General features: G+C 42.6%; 1 protein-coding gene across 2 annotated transcripts in view; it reads left to right on the top strand.

Annotated features, from left to right (window-relative positions):
- The window catches only part of MYOM3 (myomesin 3), a 45,749-nt gene extending 34,950 nt beyond the window's left edge, over positions 1–10,799 (top strand). For both annotated transcript variants that reach the window (XM_082231467.1, XM_082231466.1), the window contains 12 exons: positions 333–477; positions 1,115–1,174; positions 1,787–1,854; positions 2,949–3,059; positions 3,287–3,374; positions 4,512–4,550; positions 4,858–4,963; positions 6,426–6,589; positions 7,791–7,827; positions 9,078–9,100; positions 9,784–9,839; positions 10,368–10,799. In XM_082231467.1, the coding sequence (XP_082087593.1) occupies positions 333–477; positions 1,115–1,174; positions 1,787–1,854; positions 2,949–3,059; positions 3,287–3,374; positions 4,512–4,550; positions 4,858–4,963; positions 6,426–6,589; positions 7,791–7,827; positions 9,078–9,100; positions 9,784–9,839; positions 10,368–10,643 (1,173 nt within the window). In that variant the 3' untranslated portion in view covers positions 10,644–10,799. The remainder of the gene's footprint in view (positions 1–332; positions 478–1,114; positions 1,175–1,786; positions 1,855–2,948; positions 3,060–3,286; positions 3,375–4,511; positions 4,551–4,857; positions 4,964–6,425; positions 6,590–7,790; positions 7,828–9,077; positions 9,101–9,783; positions 9,840–10,367) is intronic.
- The last annotated feature ends 6,003 nt before the right edge of the window (positions 10,800–16,802 follow it).

Consider the following 16,802-nt stretch of genomic DNA (forward strand, 5'->3'; position numbering starts at 1 on the left):
AGCCACCTTCTGTGTGAAAAATGAAAAATGGAGAGGGCTCCATCTTGTACTTCTCAGGCCACAAAATGTATTGGGGCAATTCTGCCCCTAAGAATCCTTTCCTGCTTGCTCCCTTCTTGCTTTCTGGATGCTACGAACCCCATTTCTCAATTCTGAAGTCTTTGGAGTAGTGAGCTGATATAAATAAATGGTTCCTTTTTATTCTCGTGGTTGTCTTTTGCTGTGATTTTAGTGGGATTTTAAAATGCATTGTTCAGTTCCTCACTAGCCATGTTTTCCTTTGCTAGCAACTTATTTTTGCGTGTGTTGCTGTTCCTGTTGTTTACATTTAGACACATAAGATCAATTTTGACAAAGCAAAAGGCCTTGTGGAACTGATCATCCAAGACTTCTCTGAGGACGACAAGGGGACATACACTGCCAAGCTGAAAGACGGCAAAGCTGAAAACCAGTTTACTTTGGCTCTGGTTGGGGACGGTACGTGGAGGGTCAGCAAGCAAAAGAAGGCAGCTGCAACTGTCTCTTGTGGCTGTGGGTCCAGTGTAACTTTTAGGTAGCATTCCCCAACCTAGTCCCTTTAAGCGGATTTGGACTACACTTCCCATCAGCCCCTGCCAGCCCAGGCCAGGGGTAGGTGAGACTGATTAGAACTGTGGCTCAGAACAGTTGGAGGTCACCAGGTTAGGGAAGGCTGCTTCTAAATGTTCAGGAAGTTTCTGAACTTGATGCAGTGTTTAGGGAACAGCTCTTAAATAGTTGGGTTTTTTTTAAAAAAAATCAATCACAAAGCTATGGCAATGTTGTGAATCACACTTAAGATTGGAAAAATTAGAAATTGAGACAAACTGAAATGGAAAGGTTATTCCATCCCTACCACCCACGGGCAAGTGTCATTACTTTCTCTTGTCTCACAGTCAGTCTCCTACCTTCGCTCCGTACTCGTGCCCTTGGATCTTGAAAACCTAATAGATCTACTGGAAAACCTAGTAGATCAACACATCTGGGGAAGTTACTTATCTTAGCACAGTGTTAAACATCCAACACTATCCTTCATGAATCAAGAAATCTTGGCTTGTCATCACACACTGATCCGATGGTGTATTTATTCTTCCAGATTTTGATAAACTTAAAGCAGAGGCTGATGCCAAGAAGAGAGAATGGAAGAGAAAACATGGTAAGATATCCTTGCAGTCAGTGGCTATATGCCTGGCTTGAGAAGCTGCATTTGTGGCACAAGGGGTCACTCATAAAATGCACCTGGGGTGGGGAGGTGGGGGAACAAAGCTGTGATACCAAATGTCATTTGTTGACATGGGGCAAAGTAGGTCACGGTTACAGGTAGAGGAGCTGAAAAGTTAGCAAGAGTTTTGTACAGTGTGTTGTACTTTAGAGACAGTCCCAAAGCTGGACACAGACATGGCTTCTGCTGTAGGGACATTGAGCCAGCGGATGCACCTCCCCACTTGGATGCCTGATTCGTTCTCATCTAAGAATTTTTCAAAACCAGGGTCTTTGATTTCTGACATTTCCATTTAAAATTGTTTAAAATAGGAAAATGCCTAATTTCAACAAGCAAAAGAAGAAATCAATCCTGTCCCCAAAGTGATAGTGCTCAAAATTCCACCCATCTCATCACCTGCCTAGTTCTGCCTAGTCAAGATTCCCTTGACTGTTTTTAAAAGAAAATTATGCTTAACTATGCCTAGAAACCAACCCCTTCCTCCTTCAAATCTACAATGACTTTGAGCACAGCAGATGATTGAGATTGTTTCATTCCATTTAATAGGTCCACATTTTATTGAACAGCTACAGTGGAAGGTCACTGAAGACTGTGAAGTTCTGTTGACCTGCAAGGTAAACAGCACAATCCCAGACACTGGCATTATTATTATTATTATTATTATTATTATTATGGAAAAGAAAAGAGGAGAGACAATATCCACAATTAATAGGCAGTTAAGAGTGCAATGCTACCTATGTCTAGTCCTGTTGAATTCAATGGGGCTTACTCCCAGGTAAGTGGGGTTGGGAGTGAAGCCTATTGTTTTGGCATAACAAAGATGCAAAATGTTCTGTCTTCTGGTCTCAGTTAACAAAATAAAACCATCCCCACAATCTCAGCCTTGTTCCCATTTTACCAGAGGCCGGTGGAGCAGTGGTATAGTGGTAGATTTTTTTTAAGTGCAAGAGATCATTAGTCTTTGTAACCGTGAACTCAAGGAGAGTCCAACAATGCAAGCAGTTGTTATTGATCCACTCTATATTATACACTCATCAAAGAGCAGCAGTACATACCACGATACTCCATTTATTAGGACCAGCAGGACTGTAATCCTGCTGGGAGTAAACTTACAGGAAGTCAATTTCACTGAACTCATTGGTACTTGCTTCTGACTACATAGCGTCATTTTGTATATGATGCTGAGCTTTAACAAAAGATTGTCAGCCAACTGAAATGCAACAACAGAAATGCAATCAATCTTGCAAGGAAGCTGCAATAAGTTACCGTTTAAACCACTAGCATGAAGCAGTCATCCCATCCAATAAAAGCAAAGCAGTACCTAGCCTCTATTTAAGTATTTCCCTCTTTCTCTGACTTAGTCTATGCTTCTCTGTCCCAGACAATAGATTGTACTTGAAAGTCTCTTTATCGCTCATTTCACTTGCCGGAGCAAGTAGAATTCATCAATTCCCTTGTATTCCCAGCAGGTATTGTCATTGCTCTGGCCCTGTAAAATATCCTGGAGTTGTGCTCCCTTGCACTCTCCCTCCACACTACCACTGCTGAAAGCTAAACTATTTGTGACATTAATTGTGCCAGAAATGGGATTCCCTGGCAGGGCTGCCCTAGGGGATGCTGTAGCAGCAGAGAGGAGCAGTTTCTACATTGCTTCCCCTAACCAGATTTCAAGTAAGCCTCCACTCCCCTACCCATTTCCTTTCAACAGGCAGCAAACATGAAGAAGGAGAGCACCTTCAAATGGTTCTTTGATAACAAGCCTCGTTCAGATGGTCAGTATGACCCAAAGACAGGTGCTGGAGTCCTGCGGATTAAGAAGGTAAAGAGCGTGCAATAGCCAACTGGGTCAGTAATGTATAGGGTGGAATTACAATGGATTTATAGACACTACATGTTAAAATGAGGTGGGGGGAATGAAAGACTGCCCAGGTAATCATGCTGCACAGGAATGTGGACCTTTGTTGCATCGGATCACCCTACACATCAATGATGCTCAATGCTTTTTTCATTTTTTTGATAGATAAATATATGTCTGTATTTTGCTAGATTACCAAAGCAGATAAGGGAATATACAAAGCTGTGGTTTCTGATGACCGAGGGGAAGATACAACTCAGCTTGATCTCTCTAAGGAAGGTATGTTTCTCTTTATTCATTGGGCAGGAGATATGTTGTTGTCTGTTCATTAAACAATATTTACAACCTGCCCTTTATCAACACAAATCCAGAGTGTATCAAGCAAAACACTCTGCTGCTTTTTTTAAAAAAAATTCATTTAGTATGCACTTTAATAACAAGAACAAAAAACAAAAACAGCAGAACCAAATGAAAACGAAAATTATACATACATACGAGAAGTACAAATATGGGTTGTTTCATTCTCATGCCCTGGAAATTGTAATAATTATTATTGGTGTTGGGAGGTAATAGCATTTTTTTAAAAAAAAGATTTGTTTTATTTATAAGTAGCCCCGAACATCTGGAAGTTACTAGGTAGGGTTCAAATTCCCACTCAGCATAAATCTCCCTGGGTGACTTTGACCTCTCATTTTCTCTTGGCCTAATCTACCTAAGCAGGAGTTGCTGTGTGGGTAAGAGGAAAAACGGGACGCGGGTGGCGCTGTGGGTTAAAGCCTCAGCGCCTAGGGCTTGCCGATCGAAAGGTCGGCGGTTCGAATCCCCGCGGCGGGGTGCGCTCCCGCTGCTCGGTCCCAGCGCCTGCCAACCTAGCAGTTCGAAAGCACCCCCGGGTGCAAGTAGATAAATAGGTACCGCTTACCAGTGGGAAGGTAAACGGCGTTCCGTGTGCTGCGCTGGCTCGCCAGATGCAGCTTTGTCACGCTGGCCACGTGACCCGGAAGTGTCTCCGGACAGCGCTGGCCCCCGGCCTATAGATGTGAGATGGGCGCACAAACCCCAGAGTCTGTCAAGACTGGCCCGTTCGGGCAGGGGTACCTTTACCTTTACCTTTAAGAGGAAAAAAGACTTGTGTGGCCAGCACTTTGCCAACAGCTGTGGATGATGACAACTGTAGACTCAAACATTAGGAGGGTACCAGGCTGAAGAAGATTGATGCACATTCTTCTGAGCTCCTTGGAGGAAGGGCGAGATCTCAGTGAAATTCTAACTGAATAACTCCTAATTCTTTTCCAAGTAATCCCATGGTTATCCAGAACATAGTTTGAAAATATTGCCATTCTGATATGTTTGCTATGTGTTGCTGCTTGTTTGTTTTTATCTACTTAAAAGGATTTTTAAAAATGTGTTTTACAGCGTTTGATGACATCCTCAAGGAACTTGCCAGGATCAGCGGTAAGTTGTTTACTTCTAAACCCACATCCTTGTGGTATCAATAACATTACATTAAAGATGTAAATAGATACAAGGCTGCCGCCTTGCTGAAGCTAAGCAGGTCTGGGTTTGGTCAGTGCCTGGATCAGTGACCTCTGAGATCAGTGACATGTATACATACCTGCCTTTGCTATCATCATGGAAGAAAGGCAGAAAGAAAATAAACAAATGTGGGTTAAAAGAAAAGCAAAAAATAGGAGGCCTGGTCATCTTTCTCAACTGCATTTCCATCCCCACAACCCCTCCCTCCCCATAATTCTCTGTTTAGTTCTTTCTGCATCACCTTTGAAAGTCCAGCCTACTGTAGAAGGCATCAAGATCTACAGTGAGGTGAAATACTACACAGATGCCATGAAAGCAACCTGGGACCACAAGTATGTGTTTATTTATTAGTACTTAATTGGTTTAGAGTGCTTATACCATGGGTAGGCAAACTAAGGCCCGGGGGCCGGTTATCACCTTCTGAATCTGACCCACGGACGGTCTGGGAATCAACGTGTTTTTACATGAGTAGAATGTGTGCTTTTTTTAAAAATGCATCTCTGGGTTATTTGTGGGGCATAGGGATTTGTTCATTCCCCCCCCCCAAAAAAATAGTCTGGCCCCCCCACAAGGTCTGAGGGACAGTCAACCGGCCCCCTGCTGAAAAAGTTTGCTGACCCTTGGCTTATGCCAACAAAAGCGGAGTGGCAGGTTAAATTATTTGAGTATATGGAATTAGAGAATATGACTGAGAAGATCAGGGATCAGTTGACCCAAAAGTTTAACAATGAATGGGACATTTACATATTATATTTAAAAGAGCATTGTCCCCACATCAAAGCTTTAGTATGCTTTGACTAACTCTCATGATAGCATAAGGTAAAAAGAGCACAAACAACATTTATTACAAGATAAGTTTATTGAAAAATAGATGCAATTAATAAGGAAACAAAGAACCCACGCTGAGGAGGTCAGAAGTCGGTGGTGAAAGTTGTCTGTTTTTAATATTTGTGTGTTTTGGTGTTGTACTTTCTTCTTTCTTTTTGGAGTTATGTTTTCTTTTTTCTTTGTGTATTGCTTATAAACTAATAAAGATCGATTTTTTTAAAAAAAGAATGCTTATACCTCCACTTTAAAGCTCCAAGCGTTGCACAGGGGATTGTAAAAGATTCTCAAAACGAAATTACATTCAAAACTAATAGTTCACATTCAAATCTAGCATTTTTGGAAATTATTAGCATAAGAGGTTTGTGTACTCATGGGGTGGGGAAGTGTTCAAAAATGGCGCGTCCACATGGTTTGCCATATATGCATGAGCCTTTTGCCTGCATGCCATCACTTGTCTAACCTCTTCTCAGCAATTGAGCTTCATTTTAAAGATGAAGAGGGGAAACCTTTGCACCACTTGTCAGAAGTCATGGCCTCCATACCTGAAAATCTGGGACAAATCTTCTGGTAAAATGAGAGGGGGAATTGCTGCTCTCTTTTGCCTTAACTCAAAGGCATGGGGTTTGTAGTTCTTTGTCTATGAAACTGAGGGAATGGACTAGCCTGCTTCAGGAGTGAAACAAAGGTCAACCCCCTATTTTTGAATCAGGGAGAGAGGGAGGAACAAAGGAACATTGGAACCTCTGGGTGTAGCAAAAGGTCATACACCCCAATTTTAGATATTTTCCATAACTTAACCCCTAGCTTCTTAACTCTCTGTGGCAGTAATCCCTCAATCACATTCCCCAGAGAAGAGGCTAGCTGGCACCAGCACTAAGACGTCTGGCCCCAGCACCATTGCTCTGACATAGTTAAATGTTGTTGTTTTTTACATCATGGTAATCCAATGTCATCCTGTTTATTCAGTGACAAGCGCGTGGAAGGAGGAGACCGACTGAAAACAGGAACAACCATGGAGCAGGTTTGGCTCCACATCCTGGATCCCAAGGAGTCGGACAAAGGCAAATATACTTTGGAGTTGTTTGATGGAGAAAAATCACGCAAGCTGTCGACTGACCTGTCTGGCAAAGGTAAGCAACAAAGCAACAGCTTTTTTTTAGAATCCTAGAATTGTAGAGTCGGAAGGTACCCCAAGGGTCATCTTTGCCGCCATCTCAACACCCAACACTCTGCCTGGCCTTTGGTTTTCCTCTCTCTAACACTGGCAAAATTAACCCTTACATTACAAACTGCATGATCCCTGCCGTTGCACTTCCAGCCATTTGAAGCTAAGGAAGACCTGCTGACTAAAGTCCTGCTTCCTCACCCCACAAAGATGAGTCTCCCTGGCCTAGAAAATTAACATTCTGTGACTTTACTAAGTTCCAGCCTTAGCTCACTTAGCTCCATCTTAGAGGAGATCCTGGTTTAATGCTCCTTCCTGCAGGATTAGAGTTGGAAGAAAATTTTCCACAGATTCACCAACATTTCAGGTGTCAGATTTGACTTTTTGAATTTCAGATATTTATAAATTTTTGTACTGATATTTGATTTTTAGGGATATGTAATTTTTGCTATTGCAAAGGAGCTATGTGATATCATTGAGTGGCAGGAGACTGAGCTATGGAACAAAGTTTACTTAATACACCATCTCTTACAACAACCAAATTCAAAATGGGTACTACTACCCTGCACCTGCAATCCTATATGCACTGGGAGTAAGTCCCACTGAATTAAATGGCACTCATAGGCTTATGCTGTAAATTTCAGTTACTTCTTGGTGTTCCACAGAACTGTTTCCCTCCGTGTACTTATTCCAATAACACTTTGGTTCCTACTTACCATTCCTACCTGAGATGTTGCAGGAAATTTAGAATTCCCCGTCTCTGTCATTTCAGCTCTACATTTTTTACCTCCAGTTTCTACAAGTACCTTCCCTTCTCCTCTCCCAATGAACAAGGCTCTGTTTTCACTAATGGAGACTAATTCCCTGTGTTAGAGAGGGCAGCTGAGCATTTTCTGTCCAGATTTATGGGCATAGGTGTTTGGGATGATAAAAAACATTGTACTGCTGACAATCTTTCCTTTTCATTGGCTGCTTGTGTATTTGCCTTAAAGCTTAATAAATATATATATATAAAGGAGGGGGAAAGACTATGGGCATTTCCTTGGAGATGAATGACAATTCTGTGCATAGGAGACAAATAGAGGATAAGAACCTGGTATTGTTTTCATATTTCAACAGTAAAGGAAAACATGGTTCATTCAGTCAAAATCTCTCTCTTTTTGCAGCTTTTGACGATGCACTGGCTGAACATCAAAGGCTCAAGTAAGTTTTTGCTCCAAACTTTCCTTTTCCGTAGAAAATTTCTACTTGTCACTTAACCAACACTCAATGCAGAGGAAGGTTTTGCTTTCTTTCTGAGCATGCTCCAATCATCTGGGTGTGAAGCTGATGCCCTAACTGTGTACTCCATGACAAAATGTGCATCCTGAGATAGGAAGCAGTTAGTATGGCATCTACACCAGCCTGGTCATCCTCTTAGTGATCCTTTGCAGCCACATTTTTTTCAAGAGGCACTTGCCCTTTGGAGCAAAGTACTCTGCACTGGACCTACCATTGAACAAAGAGTGGTGTAATTTGTTCTTCCATAGCTGCCAAACTGGATCTTGTCAAAAAAGCACTGATGGCAAGCTTTGTTTAAAATAAAGCAAAAACAAAACAAAACCAGAAAGTGGGGTGGGGAGACAAGATTGAAATACCAGCTAGGAGAGTAGCCATATTACTTGAGGGATGTGAGGGGTTTTTATTTGCCCTACAGTTGGGGTGATGGTGTCTTCGTTAGTGTTTTAGTTTTAATTAAGGGTGGGAGGGCTTTGAATATTTATGGTGGAACTCTCTGATCTCATGTAATAAGCCAGTACAGGGTGTAGTGGCTAGAGCATTGAATATGACCTGGGTTCAAATACCTGATGAAGCCATGAAGCCAACTGGGTGGGCCTTGGATGTCACACACATTCTCTCCCAGCTAGAGCGGCTGGGAGGGAGAGAGATTCAACTCAGGTCACATTTAAAGGTCTATCTACCTAACTCACACTTTCTGAAACCAATATGAGAACCAAAACATAGCCTTTTTTCAGAATTTGCACTTTTCCGAATTTTCAGTGCAGTTCTCCAGCCAAGTAAGGGGTACATAAATGCACATATTGCAATAAACTGTGCGTTGAATGGGAATATAGTGGGGGGGGGTATGCAAAAATGCATTACATTAAGTAAAATTTGCTTTGCAAAAATGTACATATTAGGCAACACTGCATTTGGAATTGTATATATTTGGACTTCTAAAAATTGCAAATAGGTGGGGGGGGGAAATGAGAAACCGAGAGAAACTGGAATTGGCACATTCATCTGCCCCTCCTTCCAACCTACATCAGGGGGTTATTATGCAGCTTAAATGGGTTGGCTCCTTGGAATAGGCAAAAGCAGAGATTCAGGAAGATAATCTCTTTATGAGTATTAGATACTCATTTAATAAGAAAATGCCTATGCTGATTTTACAATATCATTTTTCATTTTAGGGAAGCAGCTGTTGTGGAAGAGCGTGAGTATACAAAAGTGCAATCTTTGTTGACTGAAGCAAATGCATCAAAGGCGCTTGTTTTGTGTTATATATTGTACTGTGACACACTTCCATTTCCCTTGGTCGTGGAGGGGAGGTCTAGGGGCAGTACCAGTGGGTTGAGTTTCCTATGGATCCAAAAGTACTGGAGACTTAAAGATGTCTTTCTAAGATGAGCTATCCTTGTAAATATACAAGTTGGGCATATAAGAAGCAAGCAGACACTCTTTCAGCAGCTCCAAAGGGATAATCTTCTGCAGCAGCAGCATCAACTCCACCCCTGCCATCAAGGCTGCTCCTCCCATTTCAGTTAACTCCAGGTGGAAAACTCTCTGAAGTTCAAACTGCAAGCTGCTTTTTTGCTGTCTATCTGCCTCCTCTTTGCAGCTGGAGGAGTATCTCCTTCTCCAAGCTTTGATGTGCAATGCATTCTGAAGGCTACCGAGAGAGATTCCCAGCTATCACAAGATCATCTTCTGGCCTTAGCTCTCAGCTGTGAAGCATCAGCTGATTGTCCTGGTGAAACAGTCAGTAGCCTAACCAAGGAACAGTCAAGCAGCAGTCATAACATTATTAATATATAAGCTTAGTAGGCATTCCTCTTTTGGTGGGAAAAGGTGAGGTGATAGCTGAATAAATAATAATGATATTTGATCTTTTGTCAGGCCGAGCAAAAGTTGTTCGGGGCCTTCCAGATGTTGCCACCATAATGGAGAACAAGGTAATTCTAATGTTATGGACAGGTTAACTCTAGCCCTAATAGTAGGGGAACAACTTCTTCCTCTGGATGCCCTAAACTGCTTGAGAGCCCTTACAATTTATCACACCATGGATACAAGAATGCCCCCTAATTCATTAACGGGACCATGGTATAAATCTTTTTCTCATATTTACATTTCTCTGTATATATATGAGGCAGGGAAAAGACACACAAGGGAAGGGCATTTAAAGCTCCTGATTGTGATTAGTAGCAAACCACAGTTTCCCATATTCAGAGAAAATGGTAAACTATGGTTTGTTACCAACTGAGTATGGAAGCTTAAAATAACCTAACACTCATTAAGGCTTACACATAACAACTGAATTGGTGCTGCATTCATTTTATAAGGCTGTAAGTTTAATATACTCTCCCACTCAGAGACCTTTCTTATCTGTATTGATTTTCTTTTGTAAAGCCTGAATTCCTATTGCTAATGCTATGTTTGTTTGTTTGTTTGTTTGTTTGTTTGTTTGTTTGTTTGTTAAACAGACTCTCTGCTTGACATGCATCATATCTGGAGATCCTTATCCAGAGATCACTTGGTACAAAAACGAGCAAGTCATTACATTCAAAGATCGGTACAAGATGGAAGTGAAAGGGACCGTTATCACCATCACCATTGAGAATGTCAGCAGCGAGGACTCTGGGAAATTCAGCATCTTTGTCAAGAACAAGTGGGGCTCTGAAACTGGCAGGGTTACCGTCAGTGTCTACAAGCATGGAGAAGAGCCTAAGGAGCTAAGAGATGAGCAGGCCTTGATCTGAGCTAGGCCTTAGCCCAGCGCCTTGTTTCAACTCCAGAGCTCACATAAAATAATCAGATAGAAGAGATTTTGTTTCCTTCCCCATTTGCAGAGCACTTCTCTCACTGCCAAATAACTGCCCCCAGTATATCTGGATTGGTGCTTCCAGGACAGACTACCAACTGAGGCCCATCTGTTTTTACATGGTAAAGGCAATCTGTAGTGTTATTGGGTTGAATCCAGGCTAAGCTAATTGAATGTGGGTCCCATGGAAATCAATGGATTGGGGAAGTCATGAGTTAACTTGCATTGAAATAAATAAAACTTGAATTCAGCCAGCAAAATTCCTCATATGTTCACCCAGTAAATTCGTTTGGGGTGTCAACCCTAATCTGGATCCATCCTCCTGTTTTTTTATCTATCCTAACTAGTGGGCACGCACAGTTTGTACTGCCTCCTTCATAAACCTAGAACAGATGGTGCCAAGGGGCAGTTGCAATGAAATGGCTGGAGGTTGGAGGCAGCACTTGGCAGTCAAGGTAGGAGGTTGGAAATGAAACCTGGTTTTCTTGTGGGCACCCAGGAATTACACAAATAAGAGGCATGTGCAATGGACTTCCCCATTCTACTGAGTCCCTCTGAAGGACAACTGCTGCAATGAATGGACATGAGGGTCCACCTTTAGTCAAGCATCTTTCCAGACAGATGCATCATGGGAAACTCAAAAGCAGGGCAGGATGGCAATAGCTCTCCCCACATTGTGCTTCCACCTAAACACACACATCCAGTAGCTGGTATTCTGTCGCATACAATTTCTGACTCTTCCTAGTTGATTTTGTCGTAGTGATCTGAGCTTGTGAAAGTGCCAACCACCACCACATCCCTTGGTAGCCCACTTTTTGAAAATATTTCAGAACACAGCTACGAGGACTTGCATCAGAGCATTGATAGGAACAGTACTGTACATGAAAATCCCACTCGGAAAATGTCGACTGAAAGCTAAGGACCCCTCCAGACTGGTGCTTTATTGTGGGTGCTATCACAAAAATTATGTTTTAGTGGTGGCTTTATTCTGCTCATTAGTTCCGCGATGCTTCTCCAATGCTACCTCATTATTGATGTCTGGAAAGGCTGCAGCAGAACAAAAGTGGGACACACCCAGAACATTTGTAGCACGAAAGGTCAAGGAATTTCAGCAGGAAGTCACAGGATGTGTACCGATTGGAAATGAAGTAGTGTGACTGCCCCAACTTTTGTAGGTGCAAATAGTGGGATTGCATATGACATCCCTGATAGAATAATAATAATAATAATAATAATAATAATAATGATGATGATGATGTTATTATTTATACCCCACCCATCATGAAATCACAATTTTAAAAATCTGGGTTCACCATGTTAAAAAGAGACTTGTCAATCAAGCATTATTGGAAAGTTTTGGGACTTGGGTGATATGTCAGGCAGGTCTAAGAGTGATGTTAGGTCTACAGTGGCTCATTCACAAATTATAACATGATATTGCGGTTGCCCATTGACGAGCATGCATGCATGACTCAGCCCTGGCAGGCAGAGAGAAAAGAAATTGTACTTTAGAAAATGGGGAAAGTGGCGGGAGGGGGTGCTTGGAAAGAGTGACAGGCCTACAGCTGGATCTCTTTACAGGACAAACATGGTCTGAACTAGAGTACAGAAGATGCTGAATTTGTTTTTCACGAAAAACAAACCTGAAATCAAATGTCTGTAGTAGCAGCAGCAGCATTATTATTACCTGAAGAATTATTATTATTATTATTATTATTATTATTATTATTATTATTATCATCATGATCATCCCACCTTATAAGGAGCTCAGGACAGTATACATTATTCCTGTCCCCTAATTTTATTCTCACAGTAACAACTCTGAAAGGTAGGCTACTGGTAGAGTTGATGTGTGGCTCAAGGTCACCTAGTGAGTTTGATGGTTGAGGTCTCAAGTCTACAGCACATCCACAACATTCATTTAAAGCACATGGTTTCCCCTCCAAAAAAAAAAATAAATCCTGGGAACTATAGTTTAGAGTGCTGGGAATTATAGCTCTGTGAGGAGTATACTTCCAGGATTCATTGGGTGAAGTCATGTGCTTTGGTTTAAGGATGCTTTAACTGAATAGTGTTGATATGTCTGATGTCAGAGACCTTCCTGCTGATGTTAATAGCAGTGGCTCTATTCTGGATGTAGAGTCCAGGTGAAAGAAGGCTTGAGTGGACTTCTGATGCATTTATTCCTTGGTGTTATTGATCATGAATCTGTAGTGAGCTGTTTTGTGGTTCATGCTATGCTTTTAATATTCACGTGAAAGAAAACTGTTAAATGTGACAAGACAAGAGCAAATGATGATGCTTGATGATGAGGCATGCATTAATAAACTAGAAGCCTAAAACCTGAATTCATGGCTGCTCACCTGTGGTGCTACCTAGATCTAAAGACGTTTGAAGGTCTTCCTTTGTTATGAAAAAGGCTAACAGCGGTTGCCCAACTCCCCCCCCCATGGGCCAAATATAGGTGAATATTTAATGCAGACACACTTCAGACCACTTGAAAGAAGCACACAGACCGCTGTTGGTGTTGGGGAAATATTGGGGTTCGATACCCAAGACCCTATGAGTTCAGCCAATAAAATCCAGACTTCAACTGTTGGTCACCAAGGGTGTTTATTTAAGCGTTGCAAGGCCAGTGCGGCAACCTCAACCAGCAAGTAGTTGAGAGGATGGCACACCAAATATGAAAAAGGCACAAGCATTTGTACATGTGCTAGCAAAGGGGCCGTTATCTCCATATATGGCAGTACTTCTTTCTACTAGCTTCTGCTGGTTTGATCTCAAGACATAGCAACTTTCTTAGCTTCCTCTCCCTTTGTCCTTAACACTTACAGCTATAGCTCCTGTCATTCCACCCTTCTCTCACGGGTCTCTTGCAAACACAACCTTCGCTTGCTCAACCCCCTCTCACACACATTTCAACTTTCTTTAATTCTTTCATTTCTGTACTTTTTCTCTGACAGTGGTCCATGGACCAGAGTGTGGTCACAGTCACGTGATACATTTAAAGCACGGGGATCCCCCACAGAATACTGGGAACTATAGTCTGTTAACGGTGTTTGGGAATTGTAACTGTGGGAGGATAAATTACAGTTCCTAGGATTCTTTGGGGGAAGTCATTAGCCTTAAATATAAGGTGTAGAAGTGGCCAAAATCTGCCACGCTGTTTTGTGTTATAAATGCTCCTAAAAGCATTTGTGGCCATTTGTCATGTCCTCCTCACCCTCTCTGGTGGCTAGGGCTGGTTAGCTAATGCCACAGTCCCTTTGACACAGCAGCTTAAATTTTAGCTCCCCAGGGTCAGCAGAAGTCAAAAGAGGTAACTGGCAGAACTGAGCAGGATTGCTTAAGAGATTATGAACTTTTCCAGTGTTACAACTGAATATGTCCTGTTATGCACTAAATGCCTCCAGGCATTCTGATACCGTTAGGGAGCAAGAGAAGAGGAACTGCATAACCCAAAAGAAGAGGCAGATTTGAAGAAATTGGCATATGCTAACTTATACTGTATGTAAAGATGCAAATTCAGAAATAATTACAATAAATAGAAACACAATACTTCTCACTGCAGTGGGAAAGACTGCTCAAGTGACCTGTGTACCTACTCTCCAGGTCTGCTGTTGAGGTGCTAAGTGTTGATGGACAACTTCTTCAAGGCCACTCCTGCTCTGCCTCCCTATGTTATTTCTTTTTAAGCTAGGCTGGAACCAGAGAGCCATTTATGACTGTCCTCTGTAAAGTAAGACATGGCCACCCTGTCTGAGAGAGCCCTAATCTCCATCTCATACGTATGTATGTTTTTCTGATACAAAGCTAGCTCTGAAAATGTGTTCCTATGCATGGTCTGCATGATTCAGTTGCTATTGGTCCTAGTCCAGGAACCCTTGGAGGTTCTCTGAGGAGAAGATGGCTCCACTCCCCAGTCCATCCCATGTAGGACTGTGTGTACCAGAGTCCACATCTCCCCAGAACAGATTCCTTGGATGATGAAGAGAGCCTTGAGAAGATATCCCCACAGCTTGAAACCCCAGGGCCTAGCAGAAGCCAATGGCCACAGAAGGCATCAGCCCATCAACTGACCAGATACAGCATTTAGTGGGTGGGGCCTCTACTCAATAAATAATTAGGCTATAAAAATAGGAACATACAAATATATGAAGCTGCCTTAAACTGAGTCAGACTTTTGATCTGGGGTTTCAGCCAGCAGTCCTTCCCAGACCTACATGGAGATGTCCAGGATTGAAGATGGAACTTTCTATGCAAGGTCAATGTTCTACCACAAAGCTACAGCCCTTCCCTGTACATCTGCCAGTTGCTCCAGGACCCTGTAGGCAAGACTTTTATGTCCTACCTCAGCTGCAGGATCACTAATTGTGACCCACCCTCAGAAGACTCAGCCATAACAGCCAAAGGCCTATCTGAACAAAAAGCTCTCTGTCTGCTGGTGAGAGGAAAGCAGAGAGGGGACCAGCCTAGCCTCCCATGGAAAGGAGTTCCACCATCTGGGAGGAACCACCGAGAAATCCCTCTCTTGTGTCCTCACCAAAAGTGCCTGGACCAAAGACATATAAGGTTTTGTAGGTCAAAACCAGCACTGATTTATGCCTGGAAACAGACCAGTAGCCCGTGGTGCTATTGCTAACAAGGAGTTTTTAGTGAGAGCCTGGAGTCACCAAGCCTTTCTCCACCAAATCAATTCAACAGTACTTTGCAAGTGCAAAGCTGCTCCAAACCAGGACTCATGGTGTGGTGTTTCTCAAAGTATGGCGCAGGGGTATTAAGATGGTTTCCACCTCTTGGCATTTGGGGGGGGGGACAAGTTGCATACAGCTACAAAAAGAGGGGGAAGTATTACTCTTCCATTCTGCTATCAAAAGGGGGTGCATTGTGTAGTATGCAGGAGTAGAAATGTTGACCTAGGTAGGTCAGACCTGGTAGTACACAAATACTACTTCAATTAAGCAATCTCGTGGCATACAAGGTTACACTGCAGTGTAAAGCCTGCCAAAGTTAACAAGCCATCGTCCTGGAGTGATTATTCATCTCTCTTCTTTGGCCCTGTGCCCAAAAGGTGTAGAGGTCTGGAGTCATGGGGGGTGGGGTCAAAGACCTGTGACTATTTCTGCAGCAGGGTCCCTGTCTCCAGTATCCTAGAGCCATCCAATCAACATGAAAGGGGAGCTTCATAGCCACTGAGAAGAAGTCTTCTTACCATTTGTGCTGATTGGAGCCAATCGGAGTGAAAGGAGGTGAGTTGGCCATTGAGGATTGGCTCCTAGGGTCACCCTGGAGAAGGCACATGGGAAGAACACCAAGGAGTTGTTTTTCCATATGCTCCAAAACTGAGCATTTAGGAACACTGAAAATGCAAGGTGCCTCCGTTTCCAAGAGTATGGTGTGTAAGTTCTGTTCTGCACAACGGAACTTCAAGGAAAGCACAGCTTGAGTCACTGCAAAGGAAGATATTGGAGCACTCCAAATCATTTGCCGATGTACATGCACAGAAAATAATAGCTCTTGCTGAAAAGCAACACAGGGAGCTCTGCATTGATTGTTGCAATTAGCCCCTGATTATTATTACAGTGGTACTTCGGGTTACAGACACTTCAGGTTACAGACTCCGCTAACCCAGAAATAGTACCTCGGGTTAAGAACTTTGCTTCAGGATGTGAACAGAAATCCACGATGGCGGTGTGGCGGCAGCAGGAGGCCCCATTAGCTAAAGTGGTACCTCAGGTTAAGAACAGTTTCAGGTTAAGAACGGACCACCAGAACAAATTAAGTTCTTAACCCGAGGTACCACTGTATTGCATAATCTTAGAAGAGGGTGTGGCTGTAACTGGGGTATGGCTGTGACTATCATAAACGGACTGTGAACTTCTGAATTTGCCCACGATGTCTAAGTACAAAAGAAGGTTGCCACCATGCTAGTATCCTACATGATCCACTTGATTTCCTATCAAACAGAAGACCAGCAATCTCAGCTTTGAAGGACCGATCATCAAGCATTCTATCCTCCTGCCTGATAGGCCACATTTTTCAATAGACATTCACCTGGCTGCCTGTGGTGATTCTAGACAATCAGGAATCAAAACTC

Source organism: Podarcis vaucheri, assembly GCF_965113315.1.
Source record: "Podarcis vaucheri genome assembly, chromosome: 7".
Taxonomy (NCBI): domain Eukaryota; kingdom Metazoa; phylum Chordata; class Lepidosauria; order Squamata; family Lacertidae; genus Podarcis; species Podarcis vaucheri.